This window comes from Pan paniscus, chromosome 2 (genome assembly GCF_029289425.2).
Source record: "Pan paniscus chromosome 2, NHGRI_mPanPan1-v2.0_pri, whole genome shotgun sequence".
Lineage (NCBI taxonomy): Eukaryota > Metazoa > Chordata > Mammalia > Primates > Hominidae > Pan > Pan paniscus.
The window spans coordinates 4,833,083-4,852,955 of NC_085926.1; the positions used below are offsets into that span (position 1 = coordinate 4,833,083).

The 19,873-nt window shown below is 44.9% G+C and overlaps 1 protein-coding gene and 1 long non-coding RNA gene across 3 annotated transcripts in view; one reads left to right on the plus strand and one right to left on the minus strand.

The window, feature by feature from the left end:
- Positions 1-19,873, plus strand: part of ITPR1 (inositol 1,4,5-trisphosphate receptor type 1) — a 354,118-nt gene that overhangs the window by 326,183 nt on the left and 8,062 nt on the right. The window contains exon 61 of the mRNA XM_055109477.2: positions 17,091-17,252. Within this exon, the coding sequence (XP_054965452.1) occupies positions 17,091-17,252 (162 nt within the window). The remainder of the gene's footprint in view (positions 1-17,090; positions 17,253-19,873) is intronic.
- LOC129397369 (uncharacterized) lies at positions 848-17,084 on the minus strand. Of its 2 annotated transcripts, XR_008624687.2 has the most exons (4): positions 11,610-17,084; positions 11,280-11,351; positions 6,082-6,198; positions 848-1,696 (listed from the first exon to the last, which is right to left on the minus strand). It is a non-coding gene; the product is annotated as an uncharacterized LOC129397369 (long non-coding RNA). The 2 variants fall into 2 exon arrangements; XR_008624686.2 differs by lacking the exon at positions 11,610-17,084 and having other exon boundaries at positions 11,280-11,584.

Below are 19,873 nucleotides of genomic sequence, written 5' to 3' on the forward strand. Positions count from 1 at the left end.
AAAGTTACGCTCCATGGGGAACCCGGAGGAAGGGACTTCTGGGGTGGGGAGAGATGGATGGAGGTTCACGGCAGAGGTAACTTTTGAAAAAGGTTTTGAAAGAGAGGATGAAGTCACTAGGGTCACAGATTAGCAGAAAGAAAGGAGAAAAAAAAAGCAGCACAGACCAGGGAGAAAAAGACACAAGTTGCAGAATGCTGATGATGGCTTATCCCTTTTACAGATAAAAGCCAGGCTGGGGGTTAAGTGACTTCCTAGGAACAGTTCAGAAGGAGCTGAGCCAGAATTCAAACCAGGCTTGGCTGACTGTAGAAATCGCACTCCATAATCATGTTGTTGATAGGAAACTGGGAGGGTGCTGGTGATTCTGGGAGCAGACTCCTATTTTTAAGCAGATTAGGGATTCTGATGGGTGCCAGTGTGGATTTCCACAGGTGAGGTTTCCAGGGTCAGGACACATTAACTGAAAAGTCCTCAATTCCCTTCTTTTCCTCCAATTGTTGGCACTGGCAAATTAAACCCTACTCGATCAGCATTTATACTGACACAGACCTGTCCACATACACAGATAATGACCTTCATTTGCATTCGATGTCTTAATGTCTAGAGGAGGCCTGTACTGTTCACCCTTGACTTATGTCCCTTCTTACCCCTCACTTTGTTCTCTTGTCTCTGAAGTGTTTCAGTGGGTCCTATCTTTAAATCTTCTAGGGGCCAGTTTTGAAGTTTTCTCTTAATCACCTTACTTTACGGTCACAGAAAACTCTGGCACACTTTTGGGTTTCTGTCTCAATCATGGAGACTTAAAGGCGTCTTGTGAGCAGTCACTTGATAAGGATTAAGAGCCAGAGTGACCTGTAGCCCGCCACCCACCCAACCCGGTCAGAGCCTGCTGCGTGGCAACACTCTGAGAACCTGGGTGTTTGGTGTGCTTTCTCCATCGACATCATTCTTTGATTATATGAGACATCTTGTCAGAAAACCTAAAAATCTACAGCATCAAGGAATTCTTCTCTGAATGTTAAAGTTGTTGCAGAACCAGATGTTCTGTGCGCTAAGTGATGGCTCAGAGAAGCATCAGATCTACCGCCAAACGGTGGTGCCTTCTCGCCTGCGCTATCTGCTGTTGTGTTTAGTCTTGAAACCACATGAATCCCTGCTGCGGACTCCTAAGGGAGCATTAGCCCCATCAGGGTAGCGGCTGGGGTGTTCAGCTGAGTCATTTGGCGGGGGTGGGGGCTGGGGCCCCATGGGACCTCAGAGCTGCGGTGCAGAGGCTACAAGACCACCTGTGGGCCCCGCTTAGTCACACCCTGTGGAGGCAGCCACAGTTGGGATGAGGCCCCCACCAGCCTCCCCTCTGAGCGGGGGCATCCTACCCGCTGCTGCTGGGAGGGAAAATCAGGTGATCTCTTGAATGAGCCAACCCCAGGAGGCTGTAGCTACTCCAGCGTGGAGAACAGAGAAGGGACAGCTGATGGGCAGTGGCAGAGATGGAAGGAAAAGCAGGCTGGAGGGCTCACTGCCCTCTTGCTTACCTTATGTCTTTGATACAGGCTCTTTTAGGGTATGTGGTCCTCAGGAAAAATACCTCTTGCCTAATTGCAGAAGGCTGGGGATGTTGGATTATTCTGCAGCTCTCCTTTAGCCCACGGTTGAAGATCCCAGAGACTCCTGGAGACTGGTGGAATGACAGCTGCCAAAAGGCAACCCAAGAGAACCAATGGAAAAGGCCTCAGATGCCACTCGGGCAGGGAGGAGCCCAGCTGCCCTGAGAGCAGCTCCTTGCAGACAGCAGCATCAGGGATGGCAAATGGGTTTTCATCTCACCCCACACTGGGTCATAGAATTTATCTGGGGCACTGTATTGAGAAGGGTTCTTGGAAACCCAGGCTGACTTGGAAAGAATGACATTTGAATGAAAGAGGTGTCTGTGTGCAGAGCCATGGCCCTCCCTGCCTAGTCCCATGTCCCAAGGGCACATTCCCTGCATTGGTGGCTGCTCAGCCATGTAAAAACACAACAGCCTATCTAGATCAGATACCTCACCTTTCCTAATTCCTGCTGGAACTGCCTACAGACAAGGTGACAGGACCTCTTCTCCCTGTAGACACAAACAGTGTGTTTCTTGTCATCTCTGGAGGGAGGGAAAGAGGGAACATGCAAAGAAGCTCTGTCTTAAGTTGAGAACTCTGCAACTAGCTGTTCACCCACAAGTTAATCTTGTTTAAACATAATAGATCATAGATTTCCCTCTCCCCTTTTGGTCTTCCCCTCTCTCCTTTCACTGGAGATGGGAGTATCCCCCTCAAAGCTGGGGCCAGGCTGATGCCTACTGTGAAGTCCTCACTACCCAAGAAGTGGAGGCAGAAGATCCAAGGTGAGAGTTTCCGCTCTGTGCCTTCCCTCGCCGTGTGACCCTAGGCAAGTCACGGGACTTTGCTGACCTGGGTTTCCTGTCTGTACATCGCGGTTCATACCACCTCACACATCCGTTGGGTGGTAGACATGAGATAAATGAGACCTGGCAGGTGGCAGGCACGCATAGAGGGAGGGAGCAGGTGAAAGAGCAACTGAGCAACAGGCCCAGAGCACAGCCAGCCAGGAAGCAGGGGCTGCGGGGCTGACAGCAGAGCTGACAGAAGCATCATTTCCTATGGTTCCAAAACTCTGCAAGACACCTTGGCTGTGGGCATGTTGTCACTAAGAAAAGTCAGAGTGGGCATCTTGACTCTAAGAGCCTCCTCCCCTGGAAAATCCCTATGTCTTTCTCTCTCTTGAACTTTAAATCTTTAAGTGTCCTTCAAAGTTGAGGCAGGGCATGGTTGACATTAGCATTCTTTTCTCTGTTGAATTGGGCACAGATACTTGTGAATTCTATCCATGTCTTTAGTGGTTTCCTCCACTTGCTTTTACTGCCCAGAAGTAGGGCTTTCATTGATTTGGGGAGTGGACCCTGAGTTCTGTGTATTCAAGGCAAACCTTAGATTAATCATGAAATCATTCATGGTTCGCTGGTAGATTTGTCCTTCAACTCAAGCACCTGATGGAAGGCGATGCTGTCGAGTACTCAAATGACCAGGGGAAGTGAGCCCTCCTCCACTGTAACTCACAGTGCCACTCATTCCCCAAGATGCAATCTCATATTCATTGACTTGGGCCCTGGACAAGCCTGGGCTTTCAGAGAAATGTGACTGTGGGGTGACCTGACATAGCCCTTGGCAGATCAAGGGAAGAGGGAAAAAAAATTTCCTTTCCCTGCGGGAACTTGAATTTTGGTGCCATCATAGTTTTGGTGATAGCTTTTTTTAATAAGCAAATTCTTATTAACCTTGATCTACATTTAAGTTTTCACAGTAATTTATATGCTGCACACCCTTTTTTGAATAATTTTAGCACTGTTTGGCTTTGCTCTAGTGCCAACTAAACTGAGAATCTGTGTTAGTCTATAGATGATGATTTGAAAGGCCATGCTATTGGAGCTATTTAATCTGAATAAGTGGTGAATTCATTATGAGCACTTTGCCTGAGAGAATTTAGATACTGCACCCTGGGCATGTTGCAGGTAAAAGACCAAATATTTGATTCCCAGCAAAGAAACAGCAGCCCATTTTTCTAGTATAGTCAAATGCAGGAGACTAAATTATTCTTGAAAATTAGAAATTTGAGCAGCATTAAGAAGGAAGGTTGGTAAAGAAGACCAAACAGTAACTTAAGTACACAACAGTAACAATATGAAACTAACATAAGTGCCCATCAACAAATGAATGGATAAAGAAAATTTGGTATATAGACACAATGGAATACTATTTGGCCATAAAAAAGGAATGAAATCCTGTCATTTGCAGCAACATGGATGGATCTGGAGGCCATTATCTGAAGTGAAATAAGCCAAGCACAAAAAGACAAATATTGAATGTTCTCATTTATATGTGGGGGCTAAAAAAAGAAAACAAAATTGATCACATGGCAAGTGGAAAGATAGATAACAGAGACTGGGAAGAGTGAGTCAGGGGAAAAAGGAAAGGAGGAAGAGAAATGGGTTAAAGGGTACAAACATCCAGTTAGGTAGAAGGAATATGTTTGATAGCAGAGTAGAATGACTATAATTAACAAAAATGTGTGGTGCTTGGGTGATGGATGCCCTAGATACCTTGACTCGATCACTAGGCACTACATACATGTAACACAATTTCATATATACCCCATACGTTTGTACAAATGAAAAAAATATAAGACATGTCTTCTGCTAATTATAGATTTCACTTCTATATGTTGGAATTCTGCCATGTTAACATAACTCTCGTATTTTCAGAGGTGTGTTTTTGAGTGAATTGCATATAAAGACGGCCTGATCAGATAGAACACTGTCCATCTACATTTCAGAAGGTCCTGATACCTTGGTCTACTCTGGCTACTTCTGTAGGACAGCATATTCGTCGACTAACGTGGACAGTGAAATATCGGGGGAGAACCTGCCCCCCCATGGTAGCTAGAGTGTTCTGGAATGCACCAGCGCTGCCGTTTCTGGAGGAGCAGTCTGTGCTGGGCTCTGCTTTACCTCGGGAAGGGCAGATTGGATAGTAAGGAATAGGTCGTGTGTAATCAGTGTGCATGAAATAAACACTGTATGTGCGTGATCTCACTCAATCCTCATCACGGCATAGTCGGTGGCACTATTAACACTTTATAGATGGGAACCTAAAGCTCAGGAAGGTTGAGCAACTTTTGCAGGGTCGCGGCGCTGGGAGGTGCTAGAGCCAAGACTGAAATCCAGAGCTGCTGAACCAGAACCCACCCTCAGGTTGTCCTGACCCACATATCCACATGTGGTTACCTGTGTGCACATGCACACAGCCCTCCTGTCAGGCTGCAGCCATTGGCTGGCTGGCGGCATCTGGTTTGGACTGGCGCATCTTAGACTTGGACTGGCTTATCTCCCAGCCCCGACCCCGAGTGATACTGAATTAGCCTCCTTTAAAAGAGGCAAGATGCAGGAAAGGCCCCTTTGCGGGTAGAGAGGAGAGTGGGAAAGAGGATCTCCCGGGGATACTGACTGGCTCATGCATAAATCAGTAAGACAGGAGTTAGATGGGGTGTGACTTACAGAGCTGCTGCCGCCAGCAACCACTGCTCAGACAACCACTTCAAAACCCTAGGGGTTGTTGAGATGGTAGGAGTTCAGGAAAGGGTATCAAGTGCAGCCCTTGCAAAGGATGTATCTGAAATATATGTTAATTTTGACCTGCTGAAATATGAGAAACTTCACTACCCTCACCTTAGCTTGAAACAGGGAATGACATGTCCTTTGGTGGCCAGATTTGAGAGGTGTCGAAGTAAAAGGAGAAGGACGATTCACTAGAACCACAGCCAGACTGGAGCGTCCACACCCAGGTGACTCATCTGAATGAGTTTAACTCCCTAATAATTACACATGAGAATGTCTGCTCCATCATCCTTTAAGCCTGGTGCTGAGTTTTTCTCACAGTGGGGGTAGACACCTCCCTACTTTCTCTCTTTGCCTCTCCTGCTCCCTCTTCCTTGCCCTCAACATTCCACTGGAGATTTTCCAGTTTGTTCCATTACGGGTTAGTTCACTTGACCTCTTCAGAAACTAGCTATACAGGATCCAGAAGCAAAGGAGCAATTTTCCAGATCAAAAGTAGGCTCAATGTGGCAGCAAGTGGGATGCTCTCAGAAGGTGGTGGGGTGCTTTTGCATAGGAGGGGAGAGTCCAGGAGCCCGCATTCCTGGAAAATGCTTTCCTGAGAGCTGCGGGTAATTTGCTTCAAAAAAAAGTAACACGCAAAAGAGCCTTTTTGTCTGACAGCACCTCCTGGGTAACATTTCCAAGCAAATAAGTTCTATTAGCTAATTCAGTGCTACTAAACATCTATGAGGAAACATTATGAGAAGATTCAAAAGCAGTAGGACATCTGGCCCTTGTGTTTATCTGTATTTGATGACACAGGAAGCAAATACAGAAAGCAACGTGTTAACAAGGGCAAAAGATCAAAATGGAAACTTAATACCTGCGTGTCACTACCTTCTGTTTAAAAGGGGAACTGGCTGAAGTCTTACCTTGACCCAAGAGAGAGCCTGTGAAATCTGCAGACACTTTCTGAAGTTGGGGACAATAGCTTCCAGCCAGAGGCAATGCAAGGAACCAGGTACAGGGGCTGGTGGGAGTACAGTTACCTGCAGATCATAATTAGATAAGAGTAAGGACCTAGGTGTGGGGGAAAAGATGGTGGCAGCAGTGACCGGAGCCAAGAAATGAGCATAAAAATTCACACAGCCATCATGGGGCGTCTCACTTTAAGGAAATCAGAAGTTGGAGTCCCTGCCAGACAGCACTTAGGTACAGGAGAGAGGAAGGGCGAGTCCAACAGGGCGTGCACTTAACCCTGGTCTGACCTTTCTGCCTGCCTGTGCACCTCCTCTGTGCATGAAGCAGGCAGCTCCTGGCTGTTGATAAAGTGCCGTGGACACCTTCTGCTTCGTGCAGATGCACGATGATGGGTTTGGGCTTTTATTCTGAATTCCAGCGAGGATGCTGGCAGGAAGGGAGTGCCTAGGTATGTTCCTAGAATATTGATATTTCAGCATTGATAGTGCTGAGCAGCAGCTTTCCTTGTGGCCTAACCTGGGAGGCCACGAGCATTGGTTAAAATGTCACCTGGGCTCTGACAAGCCCTTAACCATGGGTGAGGATACAGCCTGTGCTGCCTGCCAAATACGATTCCCAGAATGCCCCTTGAAGTTAGCTGGCACCACGGCAGAGTCAAGAATATCGGAGCAGGGAGGAGTGAAGAGGGATTTGGCACTGGCTTCCCGGTGGCTGGAAACAGTGTGTCAGCGTCATTGGACTCGCCGCCCAGCCAGCCAGCCAGGCCTCTCTCACCCCACCCTGTGCACTTGAGCTTGGGTTCGTGTCAGTGGCAGCTGCACAAAGCAGTTGCTGAGCTTAAGTTTCCCCACCCAGCCTTAGAACACATTCTGCCCTTTAGTCTAGAGAGGATGAAATCACCCCTTGTTCCGTGCAGCACTTCACTGGCACTTTCCTTTCATTGTGAGGCACTTGGCGTTTGGGCCCCGGTTCTGCACTGACCTCCCAGTGCTCTCCTCCGAATTTCCTACATTCTGACCTTCGTGGAGGGTGTGCCAGGTGCCGTTTGTAACAATGAGTTGAGCAGAGCCATGATCCTCCCTGAAGGAGCTTGTGTGCTAAGGGAGAGCATGGGGCATGAGTCAGGTATACCCAAGAGTCTAGTCTGCGAGACTGTGCAGGACATGAGGGTTATGCATAGACATTGTTCCATCAGCCACTGAAGACTGGCTTCACTGTGCATGAAACCACTTCTCCCCATTGGCTACTTCGTCCAAGGATGTATGAGTTTGTACATGCTTATTAAACAAACACATGAAATACCTGCATACATGTACATTTTCCTCAACTTGGCAGATCTGATAAGCTCCAAAATGCATTTTCTCCCCCCGCCCATACCCTGACCCACCCTCCTGCTCCTTCCCCAACAGCACCACCACTGTGCTGCCCCACTTGCCCTTTACTTCCAGACGTCCTAACTACATTTGTAACTCCCCTGCTTCAACTCCTTTATTTCCTGTGTATTCTAAATACTGACTGTGTCTGGTAGAGCTGGACTATAGTATATGATACTGAGAAGTGTGTCACCATAAAAATGCACTTATAAAACTGCTCTCACGTGGAAAATGTTCTGAATATGACTGTCTACATCAGGTATATATATTCAGAGTTCTTTAAAACCTGCGTCTTTACAATGAAGCCTACTGTCATGTCTCTAGGGAATGTGAGAATGAGGAAAAGAGGTTAGTATTTAGGGATAGTCATTTGTATGTGAAAGCTATACAAGGTGAACTAGACTGAGTTTCCACCTTTTACAAATCCTCTCTCTTCAGGGCCTCAGTTTTACCACCTATAAAATGAGGAAGTTGAATCAAAGGGTCTCTTGTGCCCTTTGTAGGGTCTAAGATTCCAATAAGCAACATTCAGAGTGGGGGTAGGAGTTTGTGAAATATGAAACAGGAAGGTGTGATCCTTAGGGTCTGGGTCAGGGATCAGAGTACAAGGGGCTGGTTAGAAAAGGGGACGGTTTGGAAAGGATTAAGGAATTTGGAGACCATCCACATGGCAGATGATCTCTTTCCCCCTAAAGAGATCTAGCTGTGTGGAACCTTTCTTCCAAACCACTCTTAAGTCAATAACAGTGCTGGTACCCTTCTCAGTTCTTCATGAAGTCCTGTAGATGGTGAGACGGATAACATCTTCCATCACTTCTTTCTCGGTGTGTCTAGGCAGGACTGACCTTGAGTAAAACCATTTCAGCTCAGAGCTTTCCAGTATAAAAGCCCATCAGATGATAAAGCTGAGATGGAACGTGGTTGTGTTGAAGCAGCTTATTGGTGAGGATGTGTGTGTGTGTTTTCAAAGATGAAAGTATCTTTCCCCGAAACAACAGCGTAGAACTTTGGAAAGATGTTTCCCTAGGCTTAAAACAAACACAATGCATTGCTGTATAAAAGTAGTAATGGATCAAAGTTGAATACTACTGGAATCCAGAAAAGAATAGAAGAAAACCACGAAAATTGCTAAAATCCTCATACATAGCCACTGGGAATGTTCTGGCATATTTCTTAGCTAATTGAAAGTGCAGGGGAAGTTGCCTAAGCGAGATGTCATAAGCCAGCTTGGATGCTGATGTGGGGAGAAGGGTGAGTGAGCCTGATTGTTCTCTATTCAGAGTCTCAAATGGGCTCGCCCTGCCCTTGTCCAACACGGGTGGCCGGCCCCACCTTTTTCTCCTCCTGTCCTCTGGTTTCCTCAGCCTGGCAGCCTAGGTGCCCAGGACCCAGCAAGTGTGCACCCTGTGTACCATGGTCCCTGTGCACCATGGCACCCCGTGGGTGCCCAGGAAATCCTCCACCGGTGGCCCCAGAATGACTTGAAAGGATTATTCTGAGGCTGGCTCTTCCTAGGGATTTCATCAGAAACGGGTGTGGTTCTCTCTGCTGGGATGAGCCCATCTTTGTTGCGCTGTATCATCCAAGAACAACTATGGAGTCTGGGAAGGGTGATTGGTCATTCCAGTCCAGCTGAAGATTATATAATGTGGCTTGTTTTGGTAATGTCATTCAGAGCTCAAAAACAGAACCAGACTGACACCTTGATTTATGCAGTTTGGATACCCTTCATGTGGCTTAGCTGGTAAAAAGAGAAATCAGTATCCCTAAAATTTTTATCCCAAAGAAAGAAAGGAACTATCTTTACACAGGAGCTGAGCACTGAAATTAGAGTCAATACGTGGATTACAGTGCTGACTCTATCCCAGCTCTAGGCAGAGGACATACTGATTTATAATACTTTTGCATAATGCCTTCCAGTTTATGGGACATTTTTATAGCCATCTGATCCTTACAGTAACCCAGCGAGGTAGCTGGTGAGGTGATCTCTTTCAAAAAAGAAAGAAAGAAAATAGACCAGGTTGGTGAGCTAGCTGACTTACACACTCATTCACCGTCCTGTATACACACAACTGAAACTCTTCTTATTACAGGCCATTGCTTTTTCTACTGACACACTAATGTCACAAGGCTGTGGCAGAAATGTACAGAACCTGTGAAATACAGGGATATTAATATGCATGTGGTCTGAAGTCACTGTACTTTTGGAACAAAGAGAACTGAATTCCTTGAATTTGGGGCTGGCCAACAAATTCCGGGTATGGAATCCCATTTTTAAAAAATTAATAGACTCACAGGATAGAAGAAGAAAAAAAATTAAAAAGAATAAAAGGATGATAATTTTTTAATAAGAAAAAATTACTAGACTTTATTTTTTAGAGCAGTTTGAAGTTTACAGAAAAATGGGGCAGAAAGTACAGAGTTCTCATACATGCCCTTCTCCTCCTGACTTCCTGCCAGTTTCCTCTGTTAGTAACGTTTTGTATTATTGTGGCCTGTTTGTTTGTTAAGATTTCATATGCCAATATTGGATACATTGATATTAATGTCCCTCCATCATTTGCTGCTTACTTTTCATGTTGTGCATTCTGTGGGTTTTCACCAATGCAAATGACACGTATCCACCATTAGAATATCATACAGAATAGTTTCTGCTCTAAAAATCCTCTGCACACCTCCTATTTATCACTCCCTCCCTCCCTCCCCCTGAGCCTCAGGCTGTCTCTGATCTTACTGTGTCCAAAGATGGGATCCATTTTTTAGGGGTTTTTTTTAAAACATGTATAACAGTTTTTTGTTTTTTGGTTTTTTTTTTTTGTGAAACGGAGTCCTGCTCTGTTGCCCAGGCTGGAGTGCAGTGGCACCATCTCGGCTCACTGCAACCTCTGCCTCCTGGGTTCAAGCGATTCTCCTGCCTCAGCCTCCTGGGTAGCTGGGATTACAGGCACATGCCACCATGCCCAGCTAATTTTTTTGTATTTTTAGTAGAGACAGGGTTTCACTATGTTGGCCGGGTTGGTCTCGAACTCCTGAGCTCAGGTGATCCATCCACCTCAGCCTCCCAAAGCGCTGGGATTACAGGCGTGAGCCACCATGCCTGGCCTATAATAGATATTATTAAGTGGCCTTTCAGAGCTACTGAACATAAAGATGACTATTTTTTCACCAAAACCAACAGATTCTGTGTTTTTGTTTTTGGAGGGTTAGGTTTCATTTTGTTTTGCTGTGATCTTAGAAAAATTAGCTCTAAAGATTAATTTTTTTTTCTTCCTCTTCAATGAAAATAATCACCCTACTAGCTCATAAAAGGGACAAATGATTTAAAGTCCGTTAAGTGTCCCATATTCCTGCTTTTGAAGACATAAATATTATCTTCAAGCCTCCTCCTCCTGACATTTTCTGAGGGTTTAAATACATGGGGAGGCCAAATCTCTGTTTCCAGGCCTACCCCATACCCCCTTCTAGTCATTTCCATCACCTGAGCATCCCTAGACATTCTGAGAACATCCAGTTTGTCTTCCTGCCTGGTAAGAGCAGTAGACATGAAGCTGCCATTTGAGTTGGAAAGGCCATCTTTGCCTCCTCGCATCTTCCCAGAGGGGATTCTCAAGGGCAGAGAAAGCAACAAGACCATTTTTCTAGGACCCATCTTCTCTCCCATGACCCTTTCTTTTGCCCTCAAGCCCCCCTCACCCTCAACACCTCATTCTCTGATTTGGCTATAAAAGATTCAACAAAAATGTTCCATCGTTTAGGTGGTAAACGTAATACTCTACCTGAGCAGACTTTCTCTGAGGAGGTGATTGATTACTCGGTAGTCTTTCTTAGAACAGCCTCTTCTTTTGAACCTGGGAAGAAAAAAAAAATACCCCACTTCTCAGAATGATTCGCATTTGCATCATACAATCCAACTTCCTCCTCCGTCTGTCTGTCTTTGTCTCTCTCTCTCTCTCTCTCTCACACACACACACACACACACACTCACTCTCTCTCTCTCTCTGTCTCTCTCCCTCTTTCCAGTCAAGGACATTTCAAGAGGTTGGTCAGTACCACCCCCATATCTAAAACTTCAGTGTTTGCCTTCGCAGGGACTTTTCCAACTTTACCTAGAAAAGAACTAACCAGAACCTTAGCACTTGTGGTCAGCCTGCTTCCGGCTGTGGCTTCAGTTAGTTTGTCTGCTCCGAGAGAGGAAGCACTTGCTGTGACGGGAACTGTACTGGCTGGATTGTAGGAGGACCGGGGCAGACAGTGCCTAATGACATCGGTATGTGAGATGCCAGCAGCAAGGAGTGAGTGAAGCAAAGCAGACTGAAGCCAGAGTCAGATCCAGTGGCAGATGCGGCCGACAGATGCTCAGTGACCCCGTAATCCTCTCCCCACCTTCCCCTCCCAACTGCATACACACATACACCCCAAGATAATTCACAACAGACAAAGCGTCTTAGCTGAAGATGACTTTTCCAAAAATCCATTAGAAGCCAAGACACTGAGACACGTTTTTGATCTTGAATAGATAATACAGGCAAGATTCTGCAAACATTTCTAGGCCTTCAGACTCTGGCTGGCTGGAGAGGCGTGGGTGACAGGCTTCACTGGAGTCATTCAGCACTCAAACAAGCTCAGAGTTTTGTATGAAAGTCTTAGCTAGGGAGAAAGTAATTGGATTCAGGTGTTCTCTCTGTGCCTATTCCAGTAACTGGGTTATAGTCTAAACATTTGCACTTTGAGATTTAGATTCTCTGTGCAGAGGGGGACCCTGTTGGTGGGGAACCTTATACCACACTAGAGCCCGTCCTACTGCACAGGATGCAAAGCCAACGGGAAATTGAGAGAAGAGTTTGGCTAAAATTGCTAATTAATTTTAACTACCAGGTACTTCTTGGTAATTTGAGATTTAATTTCACAGCCCAGGATGATTATTTAATTAAAACACTGGCAACACCTAAATTTGGGGCTCTCCCCCACTTCAGTGCAGAAAAGATAAGAATGCTTGCCAGTGGGATCCCTCCTAGCCCAGCTTTTCATTATTAGATATTAAGGGAGGCAATGGGGGAGACTCTGTGTGGTGGTGATTGATAAATTTCTGGACCAGAAAATCCTTTTGCTATCTTTGCATTGAAGGCCTCCTATGAAATGGAGAATGAGGCTTTATCCCTAGGATGGGAGCACATGGCCCATGTGGACTGCACAAAGTATGACCTTCTTTGAAACGCCGTGTTTTAACATTTGATTGAGCACTTTGGGAGGTGGTGGTTGGATCACCTGAGGTCAGGAGTTCAAGACCAGTCTCTACTAAAAATACAAAAATTAGCCAGGCATTGTGGTGGATGCGTGTAGTCCCAGCTACTTAGGAAGCTGAGGTATGAGAATAGCTTGAACCCAGTAGATAGGCAGAGGTTGCAGTGAGCTGAGATGGCGCCACTGCACTCCAGCCTGGGTGACACACCAAGACTCCGTCTCAAAAAAATAAATTGACCTTTCTATCTGGTCTATGTAACTTTTTGAATTTAATATAAAAATATTTCAATCATTTACCATTGATTAAAATGGATATTGTACATTCTAAAAAGATGCATTCTTTCTTTTTATGGCTTTATGTACCCCTTGGGTGGGGCCATCAAGTCCCAGGATTACAGGTATGCCATGTAGCAGCACAAGACGCAGGGCATCAGTGCCTCTCCACCACCACTGAGGCGAGGGGCAGAGATGCCAGGAGCAGCCCTTGGCATGCTGATGGGCCCCATTCATGTCTTCAGCACACACTCTTTAGACACTCACACTTGGAGGTAGGGCCTCCGTGCAGCTCCACAGAGGCGAAGAACTATGCATTGAGACCTGGCCGGTGACCACAGTTCTTGGACTAAAGCAGCTTGAGAATAGAGACCTTGTCTTTCTCATCTTTAGATCCTCAGCACTCAACCCCATGCAGGACACAGATATTGTAAAAGTTCAGTAAAAGGCTGTTGAATGGAGAAAGTCTGTGCATTTTGCATTTATTTGTTCAAAGACCCTTCTGAAATCATTGCCTAGAGGGCCAGGAGGTACATATGGCATGAAAGGTGAGGAAAATTCTCATTTTAATCTGTAGTCATTTGGTCACTTGCTATTAGAATAAGGGAGAGAAACTGTTCCTTAAACTTTCGGCCATGTGCAGACTCTTGCATTGGTTTTCTGGAGTCTTTTGAAGGCCTCATTAATGTGGACTCTGTTTGGAAATCTGTGTTTTCTATTTTTATAGAAGGTTTGCTAAGCAAATGAACATATGAAGGATTTGAAAGCCAGATTTTAGATGGATTGGCTAACATTTTAGGCAGTTTAGCATTCATTTGCATGTCAGTAATAAGTGAGCTACAGGTGAGTTCTGACTATAGCAGTGAGGACTGTGAATGTCCATCCTCTCTCCTCTCCACTGGTCTGTAAGGCACGGCAGCCTTTCACAGAGTTCCTGCTCCCTTCTGTTTCCCTCTAGTCTTCAACAGTCCAAGCTGCTCCTGCCTGTCTGCCCTCATCCCCAGCTCCAGCCACACTGGAGCCTCACTGTGCCAGTGGTCTCTGTGAAATGCCCTCATGCTTGCCCAAGGGCTAACCTTCTTTAGGGCCAAGCCTTGCTTGAAGAGGATTTTAGCCAATCAATCAGTCACTGGTTGTTGGGTCTTACTTGGACACTACTCTCTCTACCGCTCCTAGATACAACATAGCCTGCATTATTCCTTATTTTTTTATTTGTTTTCAGAGAGTCTTGCTGTCACCCAGGCTGTAGTGCAGTGGCACAATTATGACTCACTGCAGCTTCGACCTCCTGGGCTCAAATGATCCTCCTGCCCCAGCTTCCCGAGTAGCTAGGACTACAGGTGCCCACCACCACACCGAGCTAATTATTTTTATTTTTTATAGAGATGGAGTCTCACTCTATTGCCCAGGCCAGTCTCAAACTTCTGGCCTCAAGCTATCCACCCACCTCGGCCTCCCAAAGCACTGGGATTACAGGCACCAGCCACCAGGACTGGCCTGTTAAAAAGAAAATCTAGATGGTCACTCTCCTTAACTAAATTGTAAGCACTTTGATGGCAGGAATTCTACCACATACTTAGGTATCAAAACTGTTTCTCCTTTGAGGGGGTCTAGGATGCAGTGACCATGTCTCTGTTGCTCACTGTAGTATCCTCAACATTGTTGTATCCAAAGTGGGACTTTGTATCTTTTTTCTTCAATTTGTTTTCCTCAATTGAGGTCAGTCTGCAAAAATATGTAGCAGCCACCGTGAGTATCTAGGGCCTCGTGCTAAGTGATCTCTCTGCAGCTGTGCTTTGGTTTGTGGCTTCAGCAGCCCAGCCCACATCATCCCTCCTCCCCTCACCCTAGTGGGAGTGAGTGATCACCAGTGACCTGTCGCCTATGTGTGCCCTCTTCTGAAAAATGAGGTTTCCTTCTCAGAGTTGCATAGTCCTTGAACATGGGCTACTTCCTTGGTGGGAAGATGTGGCTATGTCTGAAGGATTGACACAGGAGAGATGAGTATAGTCAATGATAGGTCACTGCAGCTGCACGGGAGAAAACTGGTTACAGATGGGGAAGCACTTTGGGTTTCTAAGCTAGTCATCTCTGAAATGGAATATTTTTTAACGATCTTTTGCCCATTGCTCTGTGATGGGAAATTGATGAATATAAGCTAACGTTAAGACACATGAATGAAGTGTTTATTCAGGGTATAGGAAGGTAGAGATTGCCATTTTTCTCCTCCAGCAGTCACGATAAGCAGCTCAGGCTTACTACTTAAGCATTTGTTATTAGAGTCCATGCAGAAAAAGAGTTGCACGTCATTCTGTCCTTCCACAAGCTTGTATTAATATTGAATGTCTACTATGCTCTAGCCAGAATACTAAGGTGGTTCCTGCCTTCATAAAGCTCACAAACTAGAGACTGTGACCCTGCCCGCCCACCCACCAGTATCTTAAGCAAACACTCTATGACACCTTGTTGTCAGTGTGGTATGGCTGCTTGTGATATTTTTCATCTAGCTCTCTTATATGGCTTCTATATTGCTAGATGGCCCTAGGTCAAGATACAGTTTAATGATCTCACTTGAGTTGTAATATTTAGATACATCTCATGGAGTTTCGTGATTTTAAATATATTGATGCCTTCTATTGTATACAGCAGAGGTGAGCAAACCCAGCCTGCTGGCCGCATTTGTAAATAAAGTTTTATTGGAACATGGACATACCCATTTATTTATTTACTGGTTGTTTGGGGGGTATAACAGAGTAGCTAAGTAGTTGTGACAGAGACCAGATGGCCCACAAAGCTGAAAATATTTACACAGAAAATGTTGCCGACCCCCACGGTGTACACAAAGCAACAATTATCCAGCATTCCGAGTGAGTGTGTGTGTTTGTGGGAGGGGGCTTGATTTGTTTTAGAAAGACCATTGAATGTATCCTTATAAGATAAAACTGGTCCAGGTGAGAATGACACTAGACATGTGGAATGAGTCAGTTTTCTTCCCCCTGTCTCATGCTAAGCTTTTCTTACTGTTCATTCCTGCCTCTCTGTACAGAACTTATGTATGCGGCATGCTCTTTGGGAGAAAGGCATATGTGGGCAGAAGGAAGTGAGGTGGGAGGAGGAGTTGTCCCATTCTGTTAACCAGTAGTGAGAAATACTGTTTACAGGCATAAGCTATAGACATCAAAAGGATGGAGATGGACGGGGGAGGAAACTGAATGGGCCTTTCTTAGGCTAGTTGCCAGCACCCATCAACCATTTCAGGCTGGAAGGAAAAGGAAACAAGAGGAGTGGTTTCTATAAGCTCATAAACGGGGACATTGACGGAAGAGCCTATTCCCCATTTTCAGCCTCTTAATGATCTCCTCGCCCACGCAAACGCATACATGCACATGTATCTGTTAAGTGACAGAACACTTGGGACCTTAAAATTCACTTCACTTCAAGTGTTTGCAAAAGGTTTTCCCAGTATGATGCATTTTAAAATACACAGCATAATATGAGGTCCCTCGAGCAGTCAAATTCATGGAGACAGAAAATAGAATGGTGGTTGCGAGGGGCTGGGGGGAATGGGGTTAGTGTTTAATGGGGATGGAATTTCACTTGGGGAAGATAAAAAAATAGTTCTGGAAACAGATGATGGGGATGGTTGCACAGCAGTGTGAATGTACTTAATGCCACTAAACTGTATGCTTAAAATGGTTACAATGGTAAATTTTATGTTACGCATATTTTACCACAATTTTTAAAAAAAACCAAACTCATCAGCCATGTAATTTACAAAGATCAGAGCGGCAGTGGCAGTATTCAGATTTGGAGATTAGGACTCTTGTTTAGAACCTACATTTCCCCTCTATTTAAATTTAAAGTGACTTCCTCTAAGAATTAAGAGTTCCATTGTATGCAATTAAAAAGATAGCTGCTGAGCAATTAAAAAAATACACAGCACATAAGTTCTGCAATAGAAGGAGATAACCTAATGAGAGTTAGGAAACATGGCATGGTAAGCTGGCCTTTCTTGTTTTTACCTCTAGAAGTGACTCAGTCTTTTTTTTTTTTTTTTTTAATGTGGATTCTAGGAAAGAAACCTTGACTGGTTCCCCAGGATGAGAGCCATGTCATTGGTCAGCAGTGATTCTGAAGGAGAACAGAATGAGCTGAGAAACCTGCAGGAGAAGCTGGAGTCCACCATGAAACTTGTCACGAACCTTTCTGGCCAGCTGTCGGAATTAAAGGATCAGGTAAAGAAAGAAAATCCCAGCGCCTACCCTCCCATCACCATCCCCACCCACCCCCACTGTCACCACACCAAATCTGATGAGGAAAATCAGTAGTGCTTCATCTAGATGGAAGAGAGAGCCGGGCAACAGGGGACAAACCCACTCACTCCTCCAGTCTCCTCACCCCAATCCCCTTCACTGCCCTTTTCCAGGATAAAGCCATGGTGCTACTTTCAGTGCTGCTCAGGACATGGTTTTAATATGAAAAACAAAACCAAAAAAAAGGGGGGAAATGCAGACTACTTCAGTGAAGTACTGTCCAAAAACCACTATGCATAAAGCTATACCCTTTTTACTTTATGTACTGTGGAAGATTAAAAGCTGTTTCTTGTTTTGCTTCCTAGCCCTCAGACTTGTCAAATCCTCACCCCATATATTTAAATTCAGCATCCTAGGCTAAACCATAGTCATGGAAAAGCCCTTTTGGTTTCATTCTTTTCTCAGTGGCTTACTGAGTGGCTATCATAGTACAGGAATTATGCCAGGTGCTGGGGATAAAACAGTGAATAATATAGACATACTCCCTGATCTCACAGGCCTTAACCATCTACAGAAATACTGCCTGCACCCTGCTTCCTATCCGTAAGATAAATGCTTTGCTCTTATCGTATGGATAGGAAGCAGGATGCGGGCAGTACTGTGGGCAGAATTTAAATTGGAAACAGGCAGTTTCCAATTTAAAGTAAGTTGTAGGGGACATGTTTATAGAAAACCGCACGTACTCTTTTTCTGCCCTTTTGACTCCATTACAATGAACATGCCACAGTCAGCAGGTGGTTATCTAGTGATAGGATGCAGCTGTGTATTAAGGACTTGTACCCTGGGTGGTGAGCAGACCCTGATTGGTTTTATTAGTGCATTTCTGTAAGTGACTGGGATAATCATGTTCAGTTCAGCATTTTACGTGAGTTTCTGAAAGCTCTTTAATCAACTCCATAGACAAGATTATAGTGTTGCACAGCAATAGGCATGGGCCATGTCTGCACTGGAGGTAAGTTGCAAGGTACACCCACGGGTGATTTATTACTCTTACAAAGATGATAACTAATGAAGACCGCATCTAGAATGCTCTTACTGGAGATGGTTTACAGAGCACTTTTAATCATCATACTTAGATTTATATTAATATTTCTTTTCAAACTAAATTATTCCAAACTGTGCCCTGAGATACCATTTGGCCTCAAGTTCTTTTCTTTCATCTGTATTAAGGTGCAAATAAAAAAGACTAGTAGGAAAAGAAGGCCTTATTTATGAAGGTTGTCTATAGCTCTGAGCTTGGTAGCTACATAAAATGAGTAATAACCTAAATAAGTAAAACTAATGAAGATCTAACTAGATTACTTTGCTTAATATTAACATTTTACCCCCTCCCCCCCGTGAAACATTTGGCAGATGTTCTGCAGGACTCATGAGGACATTGGTGGCTACAGCTGCTTCTGGCACCGCCCCCCCAACCCCCCAGTGAGGTGAACTTCTTTACACATCCAGCAAGCTTTAGTTACATTCTTCTCCCATTTGAGATAACTGTGGCTACAAGAATCTCAGTTAAATCCGATGTTTAAATTAGGTGCCAAAAAATCTTACAGACACTGAACTAATACTTAAATAAAGGAACACTTCAGTTCTCCATAAAATCTGGTGCCATTTTCCAAAGAAACAGAGGATCTTTGTTTCACACCCGTGGTACTGGAATTGCAACAGTGAGGCATTCTAGCTCTCACATGCCAATGCGAGCGGCATTCATTCTTGCTCACTCATTTCTGCTTCTCATTGTCACACTTGGAGGCTCTCTGGGGGTATGTTTCAGTTGATCTGAGAAACTGGGTGTTACCAATTTACTAGAGAGTTTCTTAAAATGTATCTGAAACAAACTATTAATGGGCATTCTGTGGTGGTAAAACCAGGCAACGCCTCCCTACGCTCTCTGTCCTTTCAGAGCTAAGAATCTGTTATTTTGAATTGTTCACGAAGAGTGATTCTGAATCTGCTTCAGTGCACACTTTACAAACCATTGAGCCTCATCGAAGGAGTGAGTTGAGCTGAGGAATTAGAGTAAAGAATACAGGTATAGTGCCGGGTGTGGTGGCTCACGCCTGTAATCCCAACATTTTGGGAGGACAAGGAGGGTGGATCACCTGAGGTCAGGAGTTCGAGACCAGCCTGACCAACATGGAGAAACCCTGTCTTTACTAAAAATACAAAATTAGCTGGACGTGGTGGCACATGCCTGTGATCACAGCTACTCAGGTCAGGAGGCTGAGGCAGGAGAATCGCTTGAACCCAGGAGGCGGAGGTTGTGGTGAGCCGAGATCACGCCATTGCACTCCAGCCTGGGCAACAAGAGTGAAATTCCATCTCAAAAAAAAAAAAAATATACAGGTATAGGACAGTATCTGAGACTTCAGATGCCATCTCACCTCATTCCCTTATTTTCTTGATGAGGATACCAAAGGAGCCCAGAAGGTTCTTAGGCATTGCCAGGGCGGGAGCTCCTGATCATCCAGTCAGGGGTGTGTGTGTGTTTTCATTTGCTTTGTTATGTCACTGTACTGTTTGCCTTTCATGGTTGACTGTTTAAGTTC